At 36.7% G+C, this 22,909-nt stretch overlaps 3 protein-coding genes across 6 annotated transcripts; 1 reads left to right on the top strand and 2 right to left on the bottom strand.

Annotated features, from left to right (window-relative positions):
• The first annotated feature begins 2,532 nt into the window (after positions 1-2,532).
• Positions 2,533-8,491, top strand: LOC113275011 (N-terminal acetyltransferase B complex auxiliary subunit NAA25-like). 2 transcript variants are annotated; one of them, XM_026524439.1, is made up of 13 exons: positions 2,533-2,644; positions 3,353-3,494; positions 3,833-3,980; positions 4,527-4,645; positions 4,763-4,837; positions 4,958-5,015; positions 5,085-5,207; positions 5,683-5,756; positions 5,929-6,070; positions 6,147-6,271; positions 6,775-7,276; positions 7,695-7,854; positions 7,948-8,491. In XM_026524439.1, exons 2-8 carry the CDS (start codon positions 3,366-3,368, stop codon positions 5,709-5,711), a joined length of 681 nt encoding a protein of 226 aa, XP_026380224.1. In that variant the 5' UTR covers positions 2,533-2,644; positions 3,353-3,365; the 3' UTR covers positions 5,712-5,756; positions 5,929-6,070; positions 6,147-6,271; positions 6,775-7,276; positions 7,695-7,854; positions 7,948-8,491. The 2 variants fall into 2 exon arrangements, with proteins under 2 accessions (XP_026380224.1, XP_026380223.1); XM_026524438.1 differs by lacking the exons at positions 2,533-2,644; positions 3,353-3,494; positions 3,833-3,980; ... (2 more) ...; positions 4,958-5,015; positions 5,085-5,207 and having other exon boundaries at positions 5,708-5,756.
• On the bottom strand, positions 8,397-15,121 carry LOC113275010 (phosphoglucomutase, chloroplastic-like). The gene is made up of 22 exons (XM_026524437.1): positions 14,721-15,121; positions 14,567-14,632; positions 14,425-14,469; positions 14,027-14,119; positions 13,882-13,934; positions 13,280-13,331; positions 13,125-13,193; positions 12,767-12,835; positions 12,039-12,161; positions 11,905-11,957; positions 11,128-11,206; positions 10,975-11,039; positions 10,823-10,890; positions 10,184-10,302; positions 10,030-10,104; positions 9,824-9,939; positions 9,526-9,667; positions 9,332-9,413; positions 9,204-9,250; positions 9,016-9,093; positions 8,840-8,945; positions 8,397-8,680 (listed from the first exon to the last, which is right to left on the bottom strand). Exons 1-22 carry the CDS (start codon positions 14,958-14,960, stop codon positions 8,613-8,615), a joined length of 1,908 nt encoding a protein of 635 aa, XP_026380222.1. The 5' UTR covers positions 14,961-15,121; the 3' UTR covers positions 8,397-8,612.
• A 216-nt stretch (positions 15,122-15,337) lies between these two features.
• On the bottom strand, positions 15,338-21,715 carry LOC113275012. Of its 3 annotated transcripts, none has more exons than XR_003323378.1 (2): positions 19,702-21,715; positions 15,338-15,888 (listed from the first exon to the last, which is right to left on the bottom strand). XR_003323378.1 is itself a non-coding variant. In XM_026524440.1 (2 exons), exons 1-2 carry the CDS (start codon positions 21,567-21,569, stop codon positions 15,587-15,589), a joined length of 321 nt encoding a protein of 106 aa, XP_026380225.1. In that variant the 5' UTR covers positions 21,570-21,715; the 3' UTR covers positions 15,338-15,586. The 3 variants fall into 3 exon arrangements, 1 of the variants encoding a protein (XP_026380225.1); XM_026524440.1 differs by having other exon boundaries at positions 21,551-21,715; XR_003323379.1 differs by lacking the exon at positions 15,338-15,888 and having other exon boundaries at positions 20,994-21,456; positions 21,551-21,715.
• Positions 21,716-22,909: the final 1,194 nt, after the last annotated feature.

The raw sequence follows: 22,909 nt of genomic DNA on the forward strand, positions 1-22,909 counted from the left end.
AATGTGGTCGTGTCTTGGTCGTGGCTAGGACGAGACAAGGAGGTTGTGTTCACTGGCTAGGACATTCCTAGAGATAGGGAGGTCGTGACTACTAGCTTGTAAAGGCCAAGAGACTAGGAGGCCTTGGCCAGCTAGGCTAGGGACAAGGTGGTCGTGGCCACTAGATAGGCCAAGCTAGTAGATAGGGAGGCCGTGGCCACTAGCTTGGCCATGCCAAGAGATTAGGAGGTCGTGGCCTGATGGATAGTCTAGGCCGAGACATGGCTAGAACGGAAGGAAAGGTGGCCGTGTCCACAAATAGGATAGGCGTGAAGACAAGGAGGTCGTGGCCTGATGGCTAGGTTAAGCCGAGAGAAAAGATAGTCGTGGCCAAATGCATGGCCAGGATGACAGATAAGGAATTCGTGGCCTGTCTAGCTAGTTGGCTAAGCTAGGGAATTGGTGGTCACGACCTGGCTATCTAGTTGGATAGATAGGAAATTGGTGGTCGTGGCTAGGTTTTGAGACCCAACCAGATTATCGTCGATATGGAGTGCGGCCATGTTGGCGCTGGCACTTCGTTTGTAGCATACAGAACATATTCGAGGAATTCAACCGTTGAAGTTCTGCGACTCGAAGTAATATTTCAAATATTATGCTTCTGGTAATTCATAATAGCGTAGTAGCTTATTATGAATATTTATAAATTGTACCATCAGTATATACTGATTAATACATGACAATTTGTATGGTCGTGCATAAAATAATGAGAGTTCAGCCGAGTGAAGCTCTAAAATCTTGCAGGCATATTTAAGTCCAGTATAGCCATTAGATGAATACGCATTCTCAATTCTCTTGTGGAATATAATGTAGAAGTACGAATCTATAATTCTGATGTCGGATCAGGAATTTATACATATTTGTAAACATATATAGAATACTGAGAGTTCAGTTGGATGAAGCCCTGGTACATATATAATTATAGATATGTCTCTGATGTAGGTTCAGAGGTGATTTTTACAAGTTTTTCTCTTGTCAAAAAACCACCATCAACAGTTGCAAACTGACAAGTTTCCCAGTTTTGCACCTACTGTGGAGCTGACAAAACAATAAAATGACCTGGCTAAGTGGAAAATTAGCCAGGCCAACTCGACTGCTCTGTTGTTACTACACCGAACGCTCAACAGTCTCTCGCTAGCGGTGTAGACTCGACCTCCCAGTGTATCCCATCCAACGATCCTCAGTTCATCATCCTATAAATTCCAAATTTTAATTTCATTTCAACTCACACCATTTCTTCTATCTTCATTCTTTCACTCCACAAATTCAATATGTCAGTTCGCAGTCGCAAATCTAGCTTAGCTTAAGATTAATGCATTTGCATTTACTCAAAATCTTATCAACAGTGTACAACAACAACAACATATTGTATGACAAAACATATTTAAGAGATTTCAAGAAGAAACATTGAACCTCAATAATCGAGATGCAAATTATTTGTGTCATCGCTTCCGATTAATCAATATGGATGTAAACTTGTTTGTTGTTGCGCCTATTCAAGGCAATCGAAACCGAATAAATGGTCAAAACGAATTTGATGTGGAGCAAATGTGCGGGCTGAATGGCACAACAGAATGAATGAGAAAAGATTTCCAATTTGATAGTTGTTATCAAATCTTGAGAGTGTCGCCCAAATAGGATGCAGCTAGATTAACAATTGTATGTTGCATTTAATCAATATTTAAATTTATTATGAGAAATCTCAATTAAGTTAAGTTTAATTTTAAGATATTATTAAGATATAAACTACTGTATCTTTCATTAAGTTTCTTAATATAATTTTCGAATTTTAATTTACATTAGTGAGTAGACATTCATAACTTACAATAAGGACTTTAAAAATAAAAATCAGGGACAATGTTCTTTACTTGTATATCTTCTTCATTTCACCAAACTTCCAATCAATGCGCTCAAGAACAGAGTTTCCTTTGTTTATCTTCTTCTTTGCCTTCAAATTTTCCCTGCCTTGAATTTTTCTTTGCCTTTTCTTAGTTGGAGGTTTGATTTGGTTAACATCCAAAACCTGTAGACTTCGTTGGTTTTTTACCCATTTCTTTATAACCTTCACATATCTTAGTAACAACGGCTTCAAGCACCATTCCCAAAAAATCAAGTTGGGTTTCAAATTTTGCCATTTGAATTATTTTGAAAGAAAAAATAGAAAAAATTTGGGTAAAAATTTTGGTGTAAGTTTTGTGTTTGAAATTCACATTTTTATAGCGATAGAGAATGACCTGTTGGAGGTTCAAAACCCACCGAAAGATTGAGACTCGATCGTCAACGGTGTAGTCTCTACCGTCCGATTAAGACTCGATCGCTTATCTGTTTTGCCAAGTGATGCGACCACTTTGCCAGGCCAGCTGGCATGGCATATTAGTGGGTTAGCCAGCCCGATAGGAACCCGCCTTAGTTAGTCGGAATCCTCTAGCGTTTCTAACAGCCCCTATATAAGGTTTCCTTTTTAAAACACTGGCCCGACGAGAAGAAAGACAACTACTTAAGCTCAGAGCACTTCTAAAACCCCAAGGTGTTTGGGGTGTGAAGACAAAAACTTCAAGCAAAGAAATTCGATTGTGAAGTTTGCTTCGCTTGGATTCATAAGAAGGTACATATCCTCTAACCCTCTTTGATTACTTAAACACCAATGCTTGAATGTGGGGTTTTTGGTGAAATTTTTTTGTAGATCAATTCCCAACAGCTTCAAATTACCAGAAAACTGAATTAAGGGAATTAGGGCATGAATTGATAATTTGAATCCTTATTTTGCATCTGTATTTATCCTGATTTGGCTGATGCGATTCCTATGGGTTGGCTATTGAACTGACACAAAATTGTTTCCTAGGGTATGATTTAGCTCAATACCATTGTAAATGAGTATTTCTGGATATGTTTCCTTACCCTGAATCTTTAGGGTTGTTTATTTTCTTTTTGATAGAAAGAATCTTCAGGGGATTAGCCAATTTGTCTTGCGTATTGGCTTGAATGCATCCTATCTTGGACCGGTAGCCAATTATTCTGCTTATTGGCTCGAATGCATCATATCTTGGATAATTAGCCATTTTTTCCACTTTTAGTAATGTTGAACTTTGCAGACACTAGATGAATATATCGAACAAGGATTTATACATTGCATCAGATCTACTCGTGCTTGATACATGAAGTCATCTGTATTTCACTTCTGGAATTCTACTGGATGACCACATGGAGATGGAGTCTCAAAAAATATCCTGTTAAAAAGATAAAAAATAAAAAGAAACCAGTCATTTGCCCTTTTCTAACGCATTCATGTAATACGCTTGTCCACTAACTTCAGGTGAAAGCTGGAAATGGCGAGTTCTATGCTAGAGAACAGTATTCAAGAAGCGAAGGATTTGATGGATTCTCGCCAGTTCATTGGAGCTCTAAAGTTCCTCAAGGAGCTAGAATCTGAATATCCATCCTCTGCACTTGTCTTGGTATGTGTTAGCTTTCTGTAGATATTTTTTGTTTGCTTAATGATTTATTCAGGAACCACATTACATGGAAATCTAATTTCAGTTAGTATACCCCTTTATGAGACTTCGTTTTTTTGTTATTCCAATCAGATTACATGCTCGTGTATTATTATCATCATTTGGATTTTTTTTTGATGCACAGAAAATATATCTATGTTGTATCCTGTTTTGTATGTTATACATATTTCTGGGCGTTTCAATTTCTCTTCAATACATGTGAAGTTCTAAGTGTCTTCAATGTTTTTTTATTCTGATGTTATACTTATTCCTAATCCTCGTATCCGTTCTCTATTAATTAGGTACTCAAGGCTCTTGTGCACGCAACATTGGGTGATACTAAAGCACTATCTATTTGCTTAGATGCTAAGGAGAAAATTTTCACTGATAAATCGGTTCTTCCCGATGTATTAAACAATTTCCAGACCATTTGCCAACTTCCGGAACGCAGTAAGTAACTTGTAGCACTAAAATGTTTGTTCGGGTGTATATGCCTATAAAATTGTTACACCAATCGAAGTAACATCCTCGCGTATCTCCTCCAAATTTTCTAAACCAAATTTTGTTTAGAAAAACTTAACTGCGTCTCCAGTTGTTATCGCTTAGAGGGTAAAACATATTATATATGTATTTATTTGTAGACTAGAAACTGTATTACATGAGTCATCCCGAGCAAGATTGAACTTTAGTATTCCAACTGGGTATATAATCCTAAACTGACTATAGTTTTTCCAGTAGGATTAGAACCCCAAACCAATTCCAATTTTTCATCTGGAACGGAATCGTAATTGTAAGTAATTTTGAGTAATAATCCTTTCATATGCCGATCTAGGTACTAGGTCTTTTGATGTGACTGATGCTTGGCACAGATCAATATTAGGTTTAACACTCTTAGGTATACTAGAAGTCTAGAAATTCTTTTAGCTCATTTTGTCTAAGTAGTTGTACTGCATTGTTGTATTTAATTTCTTCATCTTCTTTTGATACACCTTCCAGACGATTTAGCAATCACTTTCTACGAATATGCTTGTGCGGAAGTTCCCCATGATTTGGGGTTGATGATGGGACTTTTCCAATGTTATGTCCGAGAATCTTTGTTTGTAAATCAACTTATGGTGAGACGATGTTCAATAACCTCAAGTATTTTCCTTTTTTTGTATTTTAAGAAAAGCAAGAACCATGTTATTGGTTTCTGTGTTCATAAATTCTGGTCATCTGTTTGTTTGAGACAGATCTGCCTAAAAATGTACAAGCTTTCTCGAGAAGACAAGTTTCTGATGTGGGCTGTTTTCAGCATTCAACTACAGGTTTGCTATTGAACCCGACCATATTTTGTTGGTTTTATGAATGAATACAGACTGTTTCCAGCATTCAAGTAGAGATTTTCTATTAAACATGACCATTTCATTTTGCGTATTTGGGTGTAGGTGGTTTCTCACTTGGTCAAGAAGCATGCGACCACCCATAACTTGGATGAACCAGAAGGTCTGCACTTCTTCTATTCCTTTTATTTATTCGACAGCCTATGCTAATATCTGTTTAACTATTTTGCAGCCCTTTTAGTATACGTTTCTGTAGGGAAACAACAGGGTAAATACGATCATGCTCGTGAAGTCCTATCCATGTTGGGTACGACACTTCTAATATGTGAAGTTGGTAGGCTAGCTACATTTAAAGGTATTGTCACAAGTCCTCTTCTTTTTACTAAAATTTGAAGTTGGTCAAGTTCGATGGGTTGCTATTGCGTACAAATAAATAGTATTTATGAATGCTAGTTCAACTTTTCTCATTTTTAATTTTTTTTTTTTTTTTTGCTTAAGGTAAGATGTCGTTCTAAGCTTGCTAAGTTTTTCCCTGTCTTTATACATGGAAGCAGACGTAGGGTTTATCGAACCAGACATATAGATTATGAATGTATGAATATGAAAACAGACAAAGTTATGTTTCTTGTTTTCGGCCATGTTTGGGCCCAAGTATATGGTGTAAAGGTTCAGAGGAAGGTTGTCATCTTAAATTTCATAATAGAACTTCAATCTGGTGTGTTGTATCAATGTATATCATAGAGCTGTAGTGTAGATCAATATTTGCTTCGGGATGGAATTTGTACCTATAATAAGTTCCGTGTTGCTTCTGTTCAACCTTAACTTGACAGGGGGATATGCTTCTTGCTCGTTTATGTGATTATGCTGCTGCCATGGAGTTCTTGAGACAAAAGTCAGAGACATGGTAACTATCTTTTTGTAGGAAGAGAGGCTACGTTTTCCAATCAAATACAAGATTCATCCATACATATTTGTGCATGTCATTCATTTGCGTAAACAGAAATTATGTCATGTTACTTTTTGATGGTTCTATATGGATATGGATGCATTTATGATGCTCTTTGAATTCATGGCAGCCCTGAAGACTGGGAATGTTTCCTCAGGGAGTTGGGTCTATTACTGGAGGATGATAGTCAGTGGTATGGTGCAACAACTGACAATCAAATTCATCCACCCAAAGTCTTAGCGTGCAAATTATCGCAGCTATCTGATGAAGAAGTAAGCTCTGGTAATCTTTCTTTATATCATAACTTCATATATTCTCATTGTCTGATCCACTTTCATGCAAAAGCAGTTTGGAACAAAATTGTCAGAGGCCCTAAACCCAAAGTTAGCTAACCTGCCGATGGAAGTACACGGATATCTTAATGGAAAGGAATATGATTGGTTAGATAAAGCCACGGATGAGTACTTGAGCAGGTCCTTTTTTTTTTCCCCTGTTATCTCAGTCACATTTTACAATATTACTCACTATAGCATAAGGCCCTTGGTTTTGCATAGTTCCACATCTAACATTTTGTGCCATATGTAAAGTGGTCTGCTTAATCGAATTCGAAAGAGGATTGAGGTTGTACAGTTTGTATTTTCATAAGGTTTCTCAAAGAAAAGTATCTGCATATTGGTAGTGTCTATGTTTTTTTCCCGGAGGTAAAGCAAGTCTCCATATCCCTGGAATGACAGTTGATGGTGCTATTATGATTCAAACTATAATGGTTTATCCCACATAACTACTAAGTGTTCTTAGCAAGTATGGCACAAATAGTTGTTTGGATTTGGTTATGACTTTGCATTTACTTATTTGGCTTGAGGTAGTCATGCTTCTTTGACAAATACACTGATTATGGTAGACCATAATAGTACTGTGCATTTTCTTTGATATTTTTGTTAGTAAACATAGCTAACTTCTGTTATTCTGAGTGCAGGCTTGGTGCTGACACTAAAGTAACCCTTCAAGTCCCACAGAAGTTTGAAGAATTACAGTTGATTCATAATCTCCGTGAACAAGGTTCATTGACTCCTGCCCTCCAGGTAGAAGTTAAAAAATTTCTTGCGGGAGTTGATGAGAGCTCAGGTTTCATTAGTGATGAAGAGTCTCGATACCATGGAACATCAATTGCCTTAAAAACGAATAGATTCATCATAGTAGCTGCTGATGGGAAACTTACTACAAAAAATAACTCTAGAGGCTTAAACTTGAAAGCTGATAAGGTTCATGGTCTCGACGACATGTGTGTTGGAATATGTGGGTCTTGGAAGACTTTGAGTAACACAGTTGGCGTGTTGAAGAGGCGTTTTAGATATGTTAAGAACGAGAAAGCTAAAAGACCTACGGTTAGTGAACTAGCTGATTTCTTGATATAAGAACTAAAGTCGTGCCACGATGAGGCGTCTGGAATTATTCTTGGCGCCTTCGACCAGTTAGAGGTATGAATCTGTCTTTTTTGTCTATATACTCCGAGTATTATTATTATTACTGTTTTGGTTCTGATTATCAATTCTAATGTTATTATTCTCACATAAATGATGGATTCTAGCCTTAATGCTATTATGATGGTGCCTAGTGTTTTCAAATATCAGCTCACATATGAAGCTCAGCAATATTTTGTTTGTGTGCTATACTTTGTAGGATAGGTTCATGATGCTCGTCACTTTAACTCTTGCTGTTTAGCAATCCAGCGTTCCTTTCATTCTGCATTTCATTATAAAGTCTTAAGCATGTCTGTAGTGATTGGTTATCCTCAGCTTGTTCTTTGCATGAAATCCATTTTTCATGTTATAGGTTTAGTTTTTTTTGTTGTTTGTTGTTTGTTTTGAGAACTGTGCCTGTTATGTCTGTTGCTAGTTGTGAGTTTGCTCGGGAACTGGCGAGCATTTTGCGGAACAGATCTTGTCAAATGGAAACGTGCACATGGACATGAGCTTAGATGAGGCCATTCGGTTGGTTGAGAGAGCGCTTGTTTATGCCAGTTTACATGATAGTTGCACTGGTGGATGGGCAAATAGTAAGTTATTTCTTACAAGTCCATTTTTCTTCCTTTATGATCTTGCCAATAGTTATGCCCTTATTGTATTTTGTTTTTTCTTACTTTTCGCAGTTTACGTCATCGAGATTGGCAAGCCCGTAAGAGCAATGACCAGAAAACGAATATGCACTACATTGTGGCGTAGACACCATTTGTCTCTTCCTGAGGCTTTTCTGATTTGAGCTGTAGCAAAATCAGAGAATAACTTATTCTTTTATTTATTTTTTATTTTTTCCGATTGCTAGTCAGAAGATATTACACTATAATAGTTTGGTGGTGCTGTGAACCCACAAGAGTTTGGGCCATCAACCTTCAACATGTCTTCCTTGAGTAGGTTGCAGTTGCATTGCAATGCAATGATTGCCTAACTTGCTTCCTTACAACAAAAAGATAGCCTTGGAAGATCTCAAAAATCAACCGAGAATTCAATGACAAGTCTTTAATGGACTGTCTGGCACTCTGGCTACAGATTCTCAAACTTCAAAAAGGGTAGTGAGTTTATCATGTTGAGCCTTAAAAACTTGGTTCCAACTAAATTTCATTTCTATTAGTAGGAAATGTAACAAGTATGCAGATAATTTTGCTAGACTAGTCGAGAATTACCCAGGAAATTTGACCTGATAGAAAAAGGGGTACTGAATCGCCAGAATCTGTAATCTGAACCTTGTTTCTACGGTTGCTTAGTAGTGTAATCATTATTATCAATAAATAAATAAAAATAATCGAAGGACCCTCTTCTAAGTGATGACTGTTGGCTTTTCTCTTCCTGTAAACTCCTTCAACTTCGAAACCGATAACGCCAAATCTATAAAAGAAAAAAAAAAATCAGTGTTGGGAAGCTGAGAATCACTTCGCCCATGATTATATTAGATACTTGGAAGAGCAATTTATCAAAATAAAAGGTACTCGGGACAAAAATTTATCAAAAAAACAAGGTACTTGGAAGAACGGAAGAGCAATTAACCTATCAATGGTTTCAGTGCAATTTGTGCATCCACGTCATGTTTAGAAACATCTGGCTCAAATTGTTCGATGTAAATTCGAACGGTTGCCCCAGCAGAACCAGTTCCCTGCAAATTAAGTTCATTGAGTTTCTAATCTTAAAAGGCAGAAATTTATTTAGACGATCCAGCGACTTACCGATAAACGGAAGATAATTCTCGATCCATCAGTAAAAACAAATCGAACTCCCTGTTTGGATGCTACACTACCATCCACCTGCGGAATTATAAAAAATATGAGTGACTCATTGTTTAGTAAAGGTTCTCAACATCTGCAGAACCAAAAAGAGTAAAAGAAGCAAATCTTTGGCTGATAAAATGACTTACAGGATCGGTGTAGGTAAAGTCATCCGCAAACTGGAGAGTGTAGATCCCTAATATTGGATATAAATTCAATTAGGATACTAAGATGGTGAAAATATACAATACATTAAAGTTTAGGACAGTACTCTTACCATATTTGTCACCAGATTTACTTTTCGAAATCAAATCTCTAAGATAACCCACCATTTTATTTGCTCCTTCAGATTCACACTCCTACACAATACATTAATCAAATAAACATAAAAGTCTTAAATACACCTTAAGCCATGAACTACGATAAGCGATTTTTTTGGATCAAAATTAACATGATAGTGATGCTACTTACTTCGTAGTCGTATCTAGAAAAGAAATTTCTTCCATATGTTGCCCAGTATTCTGTAACAACATCAGCAACAGACACCAGTTTCTCCCCAGCCTTCTTGTCCTTGTTCCTGTAAGCGATAATTGACAGCCAAGCTAACACAGCCCTGCAAAATGTTTGACGACCTAAGTCAAGGTTTGGAAACTAGAAAAGATAAGTTGATACTGACCTGGCAATCAAAGCAAACAGAAACCTTAGAGAGCATAAGTTTGATTTTTCTTCAATTAATTTCATGAGTTACGTATATGAAGTAATGTTTTACCATATTCCGTCCTTCTCACGGATGTGGTCAGAACCTGTTCCAAAACTTTCTTCTCCACAAATTGACAACTTGCCAGCATCCATAAGATTCCCAAAGAATTTCCAACCAGTAGGTACCTGAATCCAGCAAGGCTCGTCAAAGATGAAATGCAAGCACGAAATCGGTCAAGTACTTTATATGGCAAGTTGGGTCCTATGTTATCACACCTCAAAAAATGGCAGTTTCAGTTTCTCTGCCACACGATCAAGTGCACCACTTGTAGGCATAGATCGAGCTAGACCCTATAGAAAAAGATGCACAGATACATATTCATTTCGTCAAAACCAAAATATAGAAGGAATAGGTGCACAATTATACTACCTTAGGGCCACTCTTAAAATAAGGAATAGCAGCCTGCGCATTGGCTGCAATGATGGCAACCGAATCTGAAGGAGTAACAAAGAAACCACTGCCTAGAACCATGTTACGATCACCATCACCTTAAAAACAGAGAAAAATTGGTTGGTGCTCAGTAAAGTTGAATCTTCCGATTAAAGAATTGACTTATTGATTCTAGAGGCATATGCAAACAATATGATGGAAAAGGCTCCAGCAGGGAGATGGTGCTACCACTGATGAAAGAAGGAGACACACAGGAGACACTGAAAAAATTTTAGCAGACAAGTATTCGAGTAATGAGATTTAAAACTTATCAATGAGTGATTGCTATAAAATTCCAATTAATCAGGGAGTCTGTAGAACTTAAATGAGTCGTTATGTTGAGTTTAAAACACCAGCCTACCCAAACACCACAATATAAGCTGACGTTTCATTGAACATGCATTCCGATGGCCAAGAACTAAATTCTGTTCTAACTCATTCAGATCCACTCTAGTATGGTTTGGAAATTTAAAAATGCAAATAAGAAGAAACATTTGGACACATTCTGAAGTACAAGATTGCTGAATCTGGCAGTGCAAGTAACCAACATAAGTAAACGTGCATGATAATGGGCCTAACCATCACTTGCTGCACCGACGTCTGGAGCATTCTCCCCATACATAATATCAACCAACTCCTTGGCATACCTGTTTCAAGTAAATGGCTAAATCAAACTATATAAGTATACAAATTATTAGAAAAATTAATTTATGACAGTTTCATTTTCTTACGTGAGATTAGGGTCAGGGTGACCATGCCCAAAATCTTCTAGTGGCACCCCATTAATAATGGAATCCTACAGAATGCACTTAACAGCTATCATCAACAACTTCATCAATAATTTGAATATATGTGTTACAGACAATTGGTGATCCAGAACATACTGGATTGGCTCCTAGTGTATCCACGAAAATGGGCTTTGCATAAGCTCCTGTGACTGCATGCATGGCATCAAATATAAACCTGAAAGGTTGCGCAGTTGATTACTAACAAACCAGGAAGGTACGATGCAAAAAGAAAACAAAAAAAAAAAAATGCAACACAGAGATGTCTTAGTGCTAACTCAAGCTAATAGTTGAGGAACTAGACTTGAAGTAAGACTGTGAGAGCAGAAAGATATACTGGAGCAGAAATATTAAGAAGAATAAAACTGTTTCAGAAGTGAGTTTGTAATTGCAAATAGAGGCAACATTAGAATCACATTCCGGTATTTCTGGGAGAATGTAGCATATCAAGAGGGCTAACTACTAACTATTAGTTAGAAATTCCTAAAACACTTTACTAAGTAAAATTGCCATCACAAACTCCTCTATGGGGTTCAGATGACAAGAATTGAGAGCATTATTGCCGTCTTCACAAGAACTTCCATGGGAATACATAGTACTATTTGTCAAGTAAATGGAGTACTATTAGTTTCATATAGTAGGTGATATAATGTAATCACTAAGTTTGAAAAGGCACATAAAAAGTAACATGATTTGAACCGTTGAGCTCTAAAATAGAAAACCTCTCCTTTTCCCATAAATATAGAAACTAGAAAGGAAGCAGAGGAGAGATAAAGGAAAATTGCTGTCTATAACTAAGATTTCTGGATTTATAATGACAACCACCACCACAAATCCTACTACATGGTTAACAACTATTGGATAAATATTGCATACCTGAAATCTGACCGGGATAAAAGGCTTTTAATGAGCGGGAAATCAAATACATCCTGCATATAGTAAACGCCGAATCAGCAATCAGTTGACCAAAATGGTAAACACCATCCAAAGTTTCTTTTAAAATAAGCTACCTTCATTAGCTCCAGATAGTCCGCAACAGGGTCTATCACTTCAACGCTGAAGCTCCCATATTCTGTAGCTCCGAGACGAGACAGATCAACATCAGGAATGGCTGCCGTCTTGATTTCAGAAATCTGTGCATATGATATTCAGCATTTGAAATCAATTGCTTTTCATCACCAACAAGACAACTGGTGTTGCTTGCTCATGCCATTATTGGTAACTTTTAGGGGTTTGTATATGTGCCATTTAAATTATAAGGTTGCCTCCATCAAAAGAACAGAAATTGCAAAGACAGCAAGGACACGTGGTTCAATTCATTGATGAAACCACTCCCAACAAATTCCCAAGCCCAGGGAAATCTACCTGAACAATTCCTGACTCCTAAGATCAGCTCTTTCACTGAGGTTGGCAAACTGACACATTATATGCTGAACTAAGTACGCTCTTCAATCTGACCTGTAGTATAATATCTCAAAATCCCTCATGACACCCAGAATCTCCCAAAAAAATTATGACTCTAGGTAAGCTTTATAGTGCTCTAGAGTCTTGCTTATGCCAGAAAAACAACAGAAGACGATCACATGCGTGCACAATAGGCCGCTTTATGTGTAAAATGAGATGTGATAATAAGAATATGTTTCAACTAGAAGCTGAAGTCAATGGAACTATCTACAAACAAATCAAAACAACAAAAGAGAGAGAATGATCAACAAGTCAAAGATGTATAGATACATACAGAAAGAGTATTCCCATAGATTTTGTCAGTGATTGATTCAGGAGCAGGTTGACCACTGCTGTAGTTGAACTGTAAAGCAGAAATGAAACAATAGCACTTAGTTATACAACCTCAAGGGATTTTAAAAGAGGAACTCCTAGGGGATTCCACAAATCCATGGGAAGTCTCATTGGGTAGATGGAGCTGGAGCCCCCGAGACTATTACAGGCTCCAAAAAAGCACTACCCCAGACACCAAACTTCTGTCTGCAAGGTAATTTTTTTTAATTTGGTCTTGTGTACGCATCTATATTCGAGGCCGCAACTGTACCACATATCTACTTTTCTAAATCTGAAAGACTGATATCACATTCAGTCACCTTGATACCCCAATCATATTCAGGTCCACCAGGATTATGGCTAGCGCTCATTATAAAACCACCATTGGCCTGTCACAGAGATACAAGTAGCAGATGAGATTTTAGCCACAAAAGGAGAGATGATGAAGTATAGACAATTGAAAAGCTTATCTTGCCTTCTGCTTGCGTATAACGGCTGAAACAGCTGGTGTTGATAAAATGCCATCCCTGCCACAATGATATTTGATGTTAATTATCCATTGTAAGATTTCATCAACTATCACATAACTGCAAAGCGCAAACTGAGACGAAACAGACAAAAGACGAACAAACAACGGGAAAACATAAATTGCAATGAAATTGGTTATGGAGTTGCTGTACTTCACATCTTTCTAGTGTTATATGGCATCCAGACATCACACATGCTCCCTAATTAGCTACCTACTTGATAATAGACTTTTGAGTAAAAAATCGCCGGGTCTCACAGAAAAACGCCAGTAGGTTACGCAGAATGGGGGCTTTGCAAGTTTTAAGGTACGTTATAAGATCTGCTCATGTTATATCATCTGTATCTAAATTCACAAAAGACTCGTTACTGCATCGAAATGTTGTTTGTAAGTTGCAATCTGATATCCTTATCGCCTTCTCTTGAAAGTTAAACTATACTGTGTCCTCTAGATAAACTGTTAAAACACTAATTCTGGCAATAAGTATAACAAAAATTTTGCAACCACATTTCTTCTTCCATTGAACAGTCAGCATTAGATGAACTACACACCTGCCGACTAGAATTTTTCCAGCACCATTCCCTGCAGCAATTTTGATAATTATCTGCATTGTTTTGAACCATCATTAATTCTCAGACAAGAAAGATAACATAATAATAAATGAAGGAAAAGAAATACTGATGAATTTATGCACACCTGTGCGGCCTCTTTATTGAAGTATCTACCATCACCTCCTAACACCAGCACCCCGTTCTTGAAATCCTCTGGCGGCAAAGAATTAAACAATGCCTACATTTCCAAAAAAAACACAAGATCACAATACAAAACATTCATGGAAACATAAATTCATGTCTGTGCATAGTATCCAGCCAATATTGGCATGATAACACATCAATTTTCATTTTCATTTGATTAAATGGCTGTAAAATGTTACAACATTCCAAAGCCATTTCGTTATCGCAACCTAACCAAATCGTTACAATGAGCCTGACCAAATAGAACGCTTCTCACTCTCACATCATGCAAATTCTAGCAAACCAAAATCAAAAGATACACCATTGGAAGAAGAAAAACCACAACAAAAACTCAATTACCTGGATCCAATTAGCTAAATAATTCTCTTGCATGAAAACCTTAACCTAAAAAATAACATACATTCACTCCAATCAGTACTCAAAGTCACATTTATAGTGAAATCAATGCAACATAACAAAATCACAACAACAAGAAGAAAACCTTTTTACGCAAACCGCTAGTTCCAGTCTTTTGTCCTTCAATTGGTTTCGTAGGAACTGAATCGATCTAATCACCACCAAAAATCAAAATGTCAGAGTAAACACACAACCAAAAAAAAATAAAAATAAAAATAAAACACAACTTTGAGTAAAACCTTGATTCCTTGAGGATCAACAACAGTGGTTGAAGAAGAGGACGAAGAAGAAGCCTGAACAACAAAAATTGACGAGGAAGACGATGAGGAGGAGGACAACAATGTTCTTCTGTTACTTCCAAAATTATAAGAAGATGATTTTGATTTCAAAGGATTTAAAGAAGATTTTACTTTTGATGAAGATGATGAAAATGATAGTTTAGTGAATAATACATTGTCTAATCTTACGGCACTAGCCATGGGTGTTAAATTTTTTCGGAGTTGCAGAGGAGAAGCAGCAGAAAAACGAGGTAATCTGGTATTTGTTGTTTATTTTTGTTTCTTTAATGTGAGTGAGACTGAAGTTATGAAAAGGAGGAGATCTCGTGTACTTCTATGTCTATGGACTGCTGCCACATGTTCCTAAGAAACAGATACTTATTCTTGGTACTAGTTCTTATCTCTTCCCCTGCTGGACGGACCAGAATAACTGGATTAAATTAAGTGTTCTAAAGACCCAATTCAGTAATTTAGACAAGTCTTATGGGACTTGCCAATAAGACTAATTTTGACAATCCACATGACTTTGCAAATACTTTAGACTAGGTGCTTTATTAATTATCTAAACATTCAAACTCTTTTTTTTGAAAATAACTTATATTGAAAGGCATCCGTTAATCTGCGGATTCAGGCTCTTCAGAGACCATTTCATGAGGAATGACTCTTCCAATGGCTGAATTTCTAAGATTAACATCAGCAATAGCAGTTACAGGGAGAAAGTTGTTTAAGTTACAGGATTCATATGCTTTGACAATGTCAAAAGCAATTGAAGGAATTAAAAAGTTAGGAGATTCTTCATTCCAGGAAGTTGTATTATCAGAACTTCTTCACTTCTTTGCTAACAAGTCTGCCACCTTGTTAGCTCTCCTATCTACACACTGAAAACCTAGAAAAGAGACTAAATTCTTAGCTAATAATTTAACTTCATCTAAGATGGCTATACATTGCCATTGGACTGTTGATTCTCTCCCTTGAAGATACTTGATTGTTGCCTGGTTGTCTCTTTCAATCACCAATTGTTGTATGTTGTTTGTGACTGCCCATTGAGTTGCATTGAGGAGAGCTACAGCTTCTGCCTCTTCTGATGAGAAGGTCCTGCTGCATCCCATTGCTGCTGCTTTGAATGTCCCTGTCCAGTTGCGCAAGATGAAACCAAAACCAGAGTTAGCTAATTCGGATATCCAAGAGGCATCACAGTTTATTTTATAGGTATTAATAGCAGGTAGAGACCATATTATCTTTGTGAGTTTTACTATACTGCTGATTGTTTTGTTCTGATTTCTGCAATCAGGATGCCAATAAGCAAAATGTCTAGTTATATCTGTAGCTAATTGTTCTGGGGTTCTTTTTTTATTTTCAAAAATTCTGAGGCACCTCTCTTTCCATATAAACCAGCACTTGGTTGCTGCCAAGGCCATGGAAATAGAGTGTATGTTCCATGTTTTCCATTCATTATACTGATATAAGAAGGATTTATGAGCAGAACTATTTGCAGAAGTATTAGCAGGATTGGAGTTAAGAGGAACTCCCTGAGATTGCATTGGAGGTAAATTCCAAATAGCAGTTGCATATGCACATTCGAAAAATAGATGATAGGTGGACTTCTTTGCTGTTTGACAGAAGACACAAATATTGTCTTCATCTATAGTTGATTTCATCTTGGTTTTAGTTGGCAATGCATCTTGCAGACATTTCCAAATAAAAAGCTTGATTATCTGAGATGTATCCATGCTCCATAACCCTTTCCAGAATTTCTTAGATTCCTGAGAGACCACTAAGGATGGGTTTATGAGTTTGGCATATAAAGACTTGACAGAAAATTTCCCATTTCTGGTTAATGTCCATCGTAACTTGTCTTTTCTCAGTTGGCCAGAAGAGGTGGTGAACAGATTTATGTTTAGAATTTCTTGAACTATAGAGTTATCAAATAAAGAGTGAAGTAGCTGAATGTTCCACTTTTTTGTGTCTGGGTTTATAAGCTCAGACACAAGTGTTATGTGTGTGTTTGTCTCTTGGACAGTAGTTCCCAGAGTTTCATTTCTAGTTGGAAGCCATCTATCTTCCCAAATGTTGATGGCAGAGCCATCTTCTACCTCCTAAATGTTGTATTTCTTTATGTGGGCTATGCCTTGTAAAATACAATTCCAAATCCAAGAGGAGTTTGATTTCTTTTTGGATAGAAGTGCACCGGTTTTTTTGAAGTACTTTCCTTTAAGGATCTGAGCCCATAAGTCATTTGGATGACTTACAAGTCCCCATGCTATTCTACTTATCATTGCTTGATTAATTTTGTTTGCTTCCTTAAAACCTAGTCCTCCCTGATCTATAGGCTTGCAAAGGAAATCAAAAGCTTTTATGTAGATCCCTTTTGAATTGGTGTGTTTCCCCCACCAGAAGTCCCTCTGAGTATCATTAATCCTTTTGATAATCTTTTTTGAAAAAACATCCCATACTAAAGATGGGCATACTAGATAGCAAAGATTTGTTTAGAACTATTTTACTAGGTTGAGAGAGAATTTTACCTAGCCAAATATTTATTCTTTATTCCATTTTTTTTATGATAGTATCAAAAGCTTTTAGTTTTGATTTGTCAATGAATAAAGGCATTCCTAAATGAGTGTCTTTTATATTGATTTTCTTTATTTTCATTAGTCTACAAATGATTCCCTGATGTTTATTATGAACTTTCTTACTGAAAAAGAGACCAGATTTAGTGAAATTAATCACTTGACCCGAAGCCTTACTGAACAATTGTATAGCCATCAGCAGGTTATTACAACTATCGAGGTCTGCTTTTGTAAATAATAATAGGTCATCAACAAAGAAAAGATGCGAAATGGGAGTGGCTTTAGGTGTTAGTTTGATACCATGAACTTTCTTTTGAGTTTCTAAGAATGTCAAGAGCCTGGAAAACACTTCCATTAAAAAATGAAAAGGTAAGGGGACAGAGGGTCCCCTTGTCTTAATCCCCTAGTTGGTTTAAACTCAGCACAAGGGTTGCCATTAAGAAGGACATCTATTGATGTTGTTGATATGCATTGGTAGATTAAATTGCACCAATCCTCAGAGTAACCGAAAGTTCTCATAGTTTTTATAAGAAAGTTCCAATTGACCCTGTCAAACGCTTTGGACATGTCTATCTTCAGTCCTATGTTACCTACTTTCTTTTTACTTTTTTTCATAGAATGGACAATTTCATGTGCAACAATGATGTTGTCTGAAATTTGTCTAGAAGAAAGAAAAGTCGATTGAAGAGGAGATACGATGTTCTCTAAAGACTTCTTTAATTTGTTAGCTAAAAGTTTCCCAAAGATATCTTTCTTCTCAGGCATCCTTAGTTCCTTCTCTATACATGATGCTTCTTTAAGCCAGGTGTCGTAGAATTTAAAAGTAGTTACTAAGGATGCCTGAGAAGGGTTCAAAGTGAGGCAGATTGGCCCATGATCTGAGCCAATATCAACTAAGTTTTGTAAAGATGCATGTTGAAATTCATCATTCCATTCTGCATTTGCCAAGCCTCAATCTAGCCTTTGCTTAATATTGGTTGTTCCTTCTCTTTTGTTACTCCAAGTGAAGGTATTCCCATTGTATCCTAGATCTTCTAACCCTGTTCTCTGAATTAGATTGAGTATAGGTTCTACCTTTTTCCTATCAAAAGGGAGACCTCCTTGTTTTTCTCCACTGTTGAAGATTACATTTAGGTCACCTATTACTAGCCATGGCATTGAGTTCAGGTTTACTCTTTGTGCTATGTCTTCTAAGAGCAACTACAGTGGTGCGAGTATAACCAAAGACCAAAGAGGAAAAAAAAGACCAAATTTTGGGTTTAGTCTGGTGTGTGACGCTACGGTGGAAAGACTAAATTTGGTCAGACGTACATTATACGTTCGCCTGGTGTGGGGCGTGGACTATACCAATGCCTGGTGTGGGACGGGGACTATACGTTCCCCCGGATAAGAAAGATTCAAAAAAAAAATAATAAAAAAGAAATAGAAAAAATGGGGCGGAGGTATTAAGCCCGCCCCATGCAATTTGAATTTGTAAAGAATGGGGCGGGGTATAATGCCCGCCCCATACAAAATTAAAAAAAAAAAAATGGGGCGTAGACTTTGCGTACGCCCCATGTGGAGCGTAGACTATACCAACGCCTGGTGTGGGGCGTGGACTATACGTCCGCCTGGTGTGGGGCGTGGACTATACGTCCGCCTGGTGGTGGGGCGTGGACTATACCAACGCTCGACTATATTTGGGTTTAGTCTTGGTCCCAGACCAAATATACTCTGGGTTTTAGTCGTCGATTAAAATTTGATCGATAGTACGTTCCACTACGTCTGTTCAAAAGACCAAATATTTGGGTTTAATCGCCCACTGTGGACGCTCTAAGTAACTCATAATTTCTAACTTATTATCATGTTTAGGTGCACCATAAAAACAAGTTAAGAGTCATTCTTTATAATTGAAATTATTTTTAACAATGATATTGATCGTGTTAAGGTTCCATTGAACCACTTCAAAGTGAAAACCATATACCCAAGCAATTGCCGCTACTTCATCTGGGTCTACAATGTGAGTGTTTAGGAAATGATTAAGGATTTTTTTCATCAAGCTCCTCTGAGACTTGGTTTCAGATAAAAAAAGAATGTCAGGCTTTTCTAAAGCAAGTAAAGAATGTAAATGTTGTTGGATTTTTTTCTGACCACACCCTTGTGTGTTCCATACTAGAATTTTCATGGCCAAAAGAAACATAACAGCAACAGAACAGCAACAAAGGTATTCCACATAATTAAGTCACAGAATGTGATCACAAAACCTGAGTCTAGATACTATCTCAGTCCACAGAAGTATGCGAGATGTATAAGGTGCATAGGAAGGAGAAAAATAAAGCAGGAAATAGTAGACTGTAATTTCTAAGTGCTCAGAAAGAGAGGCCGTAGAGGAATACCTGGAGTTTCTTCTAAAAGAAACAAAGGAAGGAAAGGTGAAATCAGCAGTACCTTTAATGAAGACAGAAAAATGATAACTTGAGTACTTACTAAGTAGGAGGCCAAAGACAAGGTCCAGATTTCTTAATAACTCCACAAACCGAATAAGAAATCTAAGAGGAGAACTAGGATTTCACGAAGTGAGGAGATTAAAAACAAGAATAGAAATCTAAGAGGAGAACTAGGATTTCACGAAGTGAAGAGATTAAAAACAAGAATATATACTAGAAGGATTGAAATCAAAGAAAGAGATCGGCTTACCTTTGGGTTTTATCGGGTCAAAGGAGCGGAGGTTTAGATGTGAGGTTTATGGCAGCCAAGAATGTGATGAAATTATTCAACTAATTTTTCCTCAAAATAAAAATAAACTAATCATTATAGACTTTTAACAAAAGATCAAACAAGCGAAAAGACAAAATTGCATTTGAAACTAAAAGCATAAGAATTTAGAAGGGAATACACTTACATTTACAGTAGCCTAAAACAAAGATGTTAAGTTATGAACCAATAACACCAACAATTAACGGAGCTAAGATGACCAAATACACTCCACTAACTTTTAAATAATCATCCATGTAACCTTTAAACACCTAAAATCCCTATTTAGCCTCCCTCAACTCTTTTGACATATAATCCAACCATATCTAAATTAAACAAACAACCAAAAAAAGAAAAAAAAAACGAGCCTACAGGGAGAGAGCCAAGGATCACCATTTATAGGTTACCAAACCATCCTTCTGAGGTCTCCTCAAGCCCCATAACCATCCTAGACATGGTTTCTTCTTTTAAACAAGAGCACATACTCTTGTTTCATAAAACACACCAAAAGGAATTAAACAGTTTTAAAGATTTTTCTTTTAAAAATTGAACGAGTGTACATACACTTGAACTGAGTTTATTAAAACTAAAAATACTGAAGATTACCAACCTCTCCAGGTTTCCGATTAATAATTTTTAAAGAACAAAGGCCCTAGAACTCGACAACACAGAGGTAAGAAAAATGAGTCAAAAAAGGATTTATATTGGTTTTTAAATTTGAAGATCGAATTCCTAAAAGGCAAGGGACAGCCAACAAGGAATATCGGAAAAATAGGAGAACCCAATTAATCATTGGGATGCAGGTCAAACAGCAACAACTTCTAGTTCGGGACTATCATCAAACAGTTTAAAGACACTACTAATATGGGCAATAAACCTAACCAATTCAACATATGGAAGCAAAGACAAGATAATTGAACTGTCAAGCACAAGATCACAAACCCAATCGTCGTTGGGGTACAACAAATTTACTAAGAATCATTCACTTGGATCAAAATCCAAGATTAAGCAATAGATGGACAATAACAGAAGACTAATGAGATAAGACAAAGGCTTAACCAAACCAAACAACAAAGGAATACTGGAAAATACAAACGGATGGGCGAATCACAAATCCACAGACCCAACCATTATTAAACGATCTAGTTCCGGGACACACCAAATAAAATTGCAAACTAGAGGATATCAGGATAACGAAAGATGCAAACTTCAAAACCCCCATTGTTGATGTATCTAGAACAACGATACCAACCAACAACCTAAGAGGGCGACAAGAAATTTGAGAGAACAAAACATCAAAGCAATTCAAAAACAGATCGGAACAAAAAGAGATTTGAAAGAAAGAAACTCATTTCCCTTGTTGTTCTTGTATTTAACACAACGATACCCGCAACAACCTAGAAAGGAGAAGTGAGATTCAACCAAAATCCAAACAAGGTAGAATTAATTTAGAGAAAACCTAAAAATGCATCACATCTATGTTAATCAAACCTTCAAATCCGCTCCTCATAGCTCGTGACCCACTAATCACCCAAAGGTTTGCCTAGGGATTACTCTTCCATGATGGAAGAGTAGAAAAACTTTTGGGGTTTTTTTTTCTTTTCAAAGAAGCACTGTTTCAGAAGGAGAGAGAAAAAAAGGTGTCCGTTAAAGGATTTTGGCCGATGACTCTAAGAACGTCTGCAATGGTACGACTAAACTCAAAGATCAAAGACTAAAAAAAAAGACTAAATATGAGTTTAATCTGTATTGTGACGTTATGGGGAGAAGACCAAATTTGGTCGCGTAAAACAGTTTTACGCATGAAGACGGGCGGAAGTATTAGTTACGTTTCATTTCTGGGCGGAATTATAAATTACGTTTCAAACGGGCGTAAATATAAATCACGTTTGTTATCAAGCGTAAATAAAAATTACGTTTGGCAAGGGGCGGAATCTTAAATTCCGCCCGTTGATCAGACGGATTCCAAATGACCGCTCGAAGAAACGTAAATCTAAATTCCGTCCGAGTTAAACACGGTCACACAACACGTGTGAGATCAGACGGGCGGAATTTTTGTGTCCGCGTGATGAGTTGTACGGACGGACTTCTTCTGTCCGCGTGATGAATTTGTTAGGCGTAAAAAATTATTACGCCTGAGACGGGCGTAACCAAAATTTCCGTTTCATTAGGGTTTAGGGTTATGGCGTACTCTCCTGTCCGTCCGATCAAATCGGGCGTAATCTTAATGAACCGCACCTTCCACCAATACCGCCTCTCCTTCCCAACCACAACCCATCTCTTCTACACGAGGCTTCTTCTTCTCAGTTCATTTTCTTCCACAGTTCATATTCTTACACAGTTCATATTCTTGTTTGCTTCACGGCTCCTCTTCAGTTCATACTTCTTCTCCATTCCCATCTACCAACCGTACAGATACCCTAAAAACTCCACAAAAACCCTAAAAACTCCATTATAAGGTATGTATTTTCTACTTTCTTTATTCAATTTGTGTAATAATAATATCATGTATTGTATTTTTTGTTCGAATTTATTTCAATTTGTGTAATAATATGCGCAGGTATGTATTTTTTGTTCGAATTTATTTAGGGTTTTTACGTTGAAAATTGAATCAGACTTTATTACTAATTGGATATTCATATTGGGTTAATCAAATCTTATTAAAATTGGGTTAATCGTAATTTAATTTAATTTTTTGTTTTATTTAATAGTTATAAATATTAATAATTGGATAATTATTTTTTGTTAATTTAGTTACGTGATTTAATTTAATATTTTTTTTGTTAATTTAATTTCGTAATTTAATTTATTTTTTTGTTAATTATAAATAGTTATAAATATAGTTAATTG

Source organism: Papaver somniferum, chromosome 4, assembly GCF_003573695.1.
Source record: "Papaver somniferum cultivar HN1 chromosome 4, ASM357369v1, whole genome shotgun sequence".
Lineage (NCBI taxonomy): Eukaryota > Viridiplantae > Streptophyta > Magnoliopsida > Ranunculales > Papaveraceae > Papaver > Papaver somniferum.